At 39.8% G+C, this 5,136-nt stretch overlaps 1 protein-coding gene across 2 annotated transcripts; it reads right to left on the bottom strand.

The window, feature by feature from the left end:
- Positions 1 to 2,325: 2,325 nt before the first annotated feature.
- Positions 2,326 to 4,416, bottom strand: LOC104069605 (nucleoside diphosphate kinase-like). Of its 2 annotated transcripts, XM_009582738.1 has the most exons (4): positions 4,288 to 4,416; positions 3,652 to 3,753; positions 2,795 to 2,907; positions 2,326 to 2,443 (listed from the first exon to the last, which is right to left on the bottom strand). In XM_009582738.1, the coding sequence occupies exons 1-4, from the start codon at positions 4,414 to 4,416 to the stop codon at positions 2,326 to 2,328; spliced, it is 462 nt and encodes a 153-aa protein (XP_009581033.1). The 2 variants fall into 2 exon arrangements, with proteins under 2 accessions (XP_009581033.1, XP_009581034.1); XM_009582739.1 differs by lacking the exon at positions 2,795 to 2,907 and having other exon boundaries at positions 2,423 to 2,443.
- Between the last annotated feature and the right edge of the window lie 720 nt (positions 4,417 to 5,136).

Genomic DNA, 5,136 nt, shown 5'->3' with positions numbered 1-5,136 from the left:
GCGGGCCGCTAGCCGGGCTGGGGGCAGCTGCTGGCCGGGCTGTGCCGGAGGGCCGGCGGCACCTGTCGCCTTCTCCTCCCCGAAAGCCGCCTCGGAGGGTTGTTAACTCTCAGCTGCAGCAACGGGGGCGTAAGTCTTTTCCACAGTGAAAAGATTAAGGATGCTTAACTATACTAAATAATTTTTTACTAAGAGGGACTTGCTTTGCTATTTTCAGAGATATCCCTGCAGCCTGCTAACTAATGATTGCTACTGCCAACCTGGCTTAACCCAAGCAGCACACCTTACAGCTGCTTGAAATGATATTTCTCACAGAAAAGTGACATAGGATCTGTAAGCCAGGAAAGTTATCTGTGATATTCTTTTGTTGGGATATAGGAAGATGAAACTGCAAAGTGTCAAAACGCAGGTGTAAAACTCCACAATCCCTGGACCCACATCACAATGAGAATTAGGAAGAGTGTTGTTACTTACTATGTTTACTACCTGGTACTTCCCCAATTTACAAAAACATTTTGTCTTCCTGAGCTAGTTACAATCATATACCATCACTGCAATTCTAATACTAAAGAAATATCCTTTGCAGTACTTATGCAGTCTCCTATTGATGGGCCACTTACAATTAGTGAAACGACATGCTCACTCGCATCTCAGATGTGCAGGAGTATTGCCTTTTTTCCGAGAGATGGCTGACCACCTCCTCTTGGTCTAAACACACTAGAAATACTAATCAGTAGCTTTCTGACAATCCCCACATCTCCAGATAACCCAAATTTCTCTATTCTGTAGTAAGCAAATCAAGAAAAAGAAACCTCAAGTAATCCTTCAAGCAAAAATAGAACTGGAGACTACTCATCTCATGCACAGGTTTGTCACATATGTTCCCTTTTCTCTAACAACCTTTAACTTAATTATTTATCTTCTATAGCACTGAATATTTTCAGGAGATAAGGTAACAACCTCACCTACAGTTCGGTAGTTAGGGAATTTGTTCCCTCTCCTTTTACTCATTAATTAGCTCTAAAACAATATAATGAAAATTTCCTTTTATTTCACTTAAGAAACAGCAAATGTTGTTTTATTTTGTACCATCTCTTTTTAGGAGTTAGATATCTTCATAAAGTATCATAAGCATTGAATTCAACATTCATTGCACAGTTTAGTATTTGAAACAAGAACTCACTGTAGGAAAAAAATCTAGGAGTTTGAACAACTAATTTCATGAAACTGTTGCTTTTAATGAATACAATGTTGCGGGTAAATAAATACATAATATTGACCCCAACACATTTCTTGTTCCTCATCCAGAACAGCCAGTGAATATTTGTTGTTAAAATTTCTGCCAAAGGCTGATAGTTTTCACTGATAGAAGCAGACATCTTTACTGAAATACATTTAGCATTATTATGACTGTATTTCTTTGCATGATTAAATAAATAAATAAAAAATAATGCTACAGTCACTTCTGAAATATCCAAGAACAGCTTGCATTGTAGTTCCAACTATTAAGGAAAGAACACAAATGAGAACATAGCTAAATTATCAGCTGTTCAGTCAGTAAAGCAAACATCACTCTCTTGTTGCCCTGTGGAACGTCAGAGGACTGCTACAGTGAAGTGGCTGAAGGTAGATCTCCCTCATCGATCCTCACATTAATCTTCTTTTCACATAAAAGGGCATTTCAGAAAGCCTGGCCTATTAATCCTTCTTTAAAATGCTAAATAAATCCCACGTGGGGGAAAAAAAAGCAAGTTGAAACAGTGTCAATCTAAAGGAAAGTTCTCATTTTAATCAAAGCTATGCTCTGTGTACAAGCACAGCGCCTTCTGGAGAGAGAAATAAATAAGCTTTTTTCTACAGCCGTTTTGGGCTTGATATCAAGTTCAGCCCTCAACATTTGGGCACACTATCAATGTATTTGCATACCACCAGTTGCCCCCTAACATTTTAACAACTTAACCTTTGATACTGAGCCATTTGCATATTTATTTACCAAATAAATTTTTACCAATTTTTTTTCTATTTACCAAAATACCCTCTTTGACTACAGAGTGTTTCAGGAAAATATATGCTTTCTATGCTCTGTGTTTTAATCTCATATCTCTCACCCCCAGAAGCAGCTTTTTAAAGTACAATTCCATCTATAACTTGACAGCTTTTTAACCAAAGCAGCAGCAAATACTGACTACATTTAATATTCACAACAGAGCAATCTCACACATTTCTGAGACAGGTTTCTACCAGTTTATATGAAGGGCTTTGAAATAGCTAGAGGCTAGCAGCTGGTTCCAGACAGGAAGGGTATCAGAAGGTACAGGCTAAGTTTTAGTCGTAGATCCATTCATGAGCACAGCTTCTGTAATCAACCAGTTCTTCAGGAGTGAACCATAAATTGATCTCTGTCTCAGCACTTTCTACAGAATCACTTCCATGAATGATGTTCCTAGGAAAGGAAAAGGTAGATATAAAAGTAATGTAATCCTCAAACTCAAAGGAAAGCAAGCTTTGTTTTTAGAAGTGGTCTCTATTATGGAGAGAAGTTGTAAATAGTTGTGAAGTAGTAATAGGCACGGAGTATGCAGTCCCAGCTTTGCTCATCGTTTTTGTCAATGGAGAAGACCAGAACTCGACTTCCATCTGTTAGGTCGTAACATTATATAGGCACGGGAACAGCAGCTCCGTGCATAAGATAGAGAAGGATGGAGCACAGTTCCCACATATATCATTACATATATCATGACATACCACTGGACATTTAGTGTCTTTAGATGATATCAATAATTTCAAAATATACCTTCCAACTTGAATGCAGAGGTCACCACGAATAGTGCCAGGCTTTGAATCGAATGGATTAGTTTCCCCCAGCATCACTCTTCCAGTCTTAACCACGTTAAGACCTTCCCACACCTTAAAAAAAAAATAATCCATTGAGATTATTAAATCTTAGCGGTAGATAAAGTAGCAAGAGTTAATCATATCTTCCAGAACTGCACAATGCTGTCCATCATGGCACAAATCACCATTCGAATATTCCTAATAGCAAGACATACTTTATCTCCAATTTTTCTGTCAGATTCTTGAAGCGTCTGTTGAAGTTCTCTCCTTCTGCACAATACCTCTCCTCACCAAGGATGGGAAGGGAACAATTTTAAATCTCAATATGGTAAACAGCCTTACAAAGCTGTCTGCTCACTGAAGATCTAGACCTCCAGCTCAGTGGAGGTCTAGGTACACTATCAAGGAAAAAAAGAGAAAATCCCCTCTAATGAAGTTAGACTGAAAAAGATTTTCAAAGTAACTATAGCTTAGGAGTATAGTAAAAATACTCCACCATAACTTTGCAGCTTGCTTAATACATGGCATTTCATAGCGGGTTTTTTGTGCAGGTTTACTGTTTCTCAAGGTCCCAGCTTTGGTTCCCCCTTCACCCCTTCCCTCTTCCTCAACATACTGACTCAAAGGAGAGAAAGATTATGAAAAAAGATTAAAGAAAAAGGAGTTAACAGCACATCTTCCTAATTACAGTATTTGAATCTAGATTTTAAAGTCCTAAAAGTAAACTAGAATTCAATAGGTAACACAATCTTATTGCAGGCAAGACAATTAAACAGCATATTTTTTCATAGCTGAGCTTCATTTTTAAGAACTCACCATAGCTACAACAGGTCCAGAGTGCATATACTGTACCAGACCATCATAGAACGGACGGTCTTTTAGGTCAATGTAGTGTTCTCTCAGAAGGTCTTCAGAGGCCTGCATTAAAAACCAACCAACCAAACAAAAAAAGCTTACTGTAAGAACTTAAGAGCATACTGAAATCACATAGATTAACCACAGAGCACTATTAATCCTAAAACTTGCACGCACTTGAAAATTCAGCATTTCTAGCATCTTCCTAGAAGTACTTTTGCTCGATATGAATTGGAACTGTTTGCTTTAACCACAGCTGAACTTAGAAAAGTATCTTTTGCCAATATAGACAGCTTACGTGACCTGGTATTTGTTGAAGATATTCAGAGATATTTACTAGGTATAGGATGCACCTAAAAGAATATTCTCTTCAGACTAAGGACATCAAGTTACTAAAATTAGCGTGCTTAGCATGTCTAAAGCATTTAGCCAGAGCTGGGAATTGGAACTTTTCCAAAATAACAAAAATATTCAAAGACTTCTCAAAATTTCATGTTTAATTGTTCTGAAGACTACGTTTGTCGTTATAGCATGCTGCTCTATTTTAAGGCTGCAGGTTATATGAAAAAGGAGACATACAAATTAAGGAACGCTTACATGTATTAATTTCATGGCCACCAGTTTGAATCCTTTCTGTTCAAACCGTTTGATGATTTCTCCCACGAGGCCCCGCTGGACTCCGTCAGGCTTGATGGCGATGAACGTGCGCTCGGAGATAGAAGCCATCGTCCTAATGAGGAAGGGAATAAAAGTCATTATTCCAGGACCAGCAGGCAAGTGCAATCACAGCCCTGTACCGCGTGTAATATCAGCTATTATAATAATTAAATCGGCCACATCTGCACCGATGGTCTGCATTAACACATGGTCTGCACCGATTTGATAAATCAACCACTGTGCACGGGTTTTCACAAGTGCTACAAAAGTAAGTTTAAAACAATAACAATGTGCCAAATATAGAAACAAGCAATTAGGAAATATTAAAATCAGAAAAGCTCAAAGTGGAATGGAAGGTAAAGACTGTCACAGATACATCTCCAAGTGCAGCGTGGGAGGCTGCTGTCCGCAATTTAGGGCAAAGTAGGCTAAATAAATCCATACGCATCACTTTAATCTGTAAACCAATATTATCGGGGTTTTTTTTGGAACATTGTTTTGCTGCAAGTGTATGTCCGTGTGTACACATATATATGTATGCAGATAACGTATAGATGCACGCAGACACGCGAGGGGAAGCCCGCCCGGGAGGGTGTCACTGGGCGCACCGCGGGACGCAGCAATCGGTGCCATGTCAGTATAGTAGAAAAGCGCTGAAACGGGTCTGGCTTCGCCGCTGCCCGCGGTGAGGTGAGGTGAGGTGAGGTGAGGCGGGTTGGGGCGGGGAGGCCCTTCCCGCCGCCCATGTGCCCCGCGGAACCGGGGGGCGCCCGGGCCGGGCGACCCCCC

Source organism: Fulmarus glacialis, unplaced genomic scaffold, assembly GCF_000690835.1.
Source record: "Fulmarus glacialis isolate BGI_N327 unplaced genomic scaffold, ASM69083v1 Scaffold7858, whole genome shotgun sequence".
Classification (NCBI taxonomy): Eukaryota; Metazoa; Chordata; class Aves; order Procellariiformes; family Procellariidae; genus Fulmarus; species Fulmarus glacialis.
The sequence above is the reverse complement of the archived record's forward strand: the minus strand, read 5'-3'. Positions and strand labels throughout refer to the sequence as shown.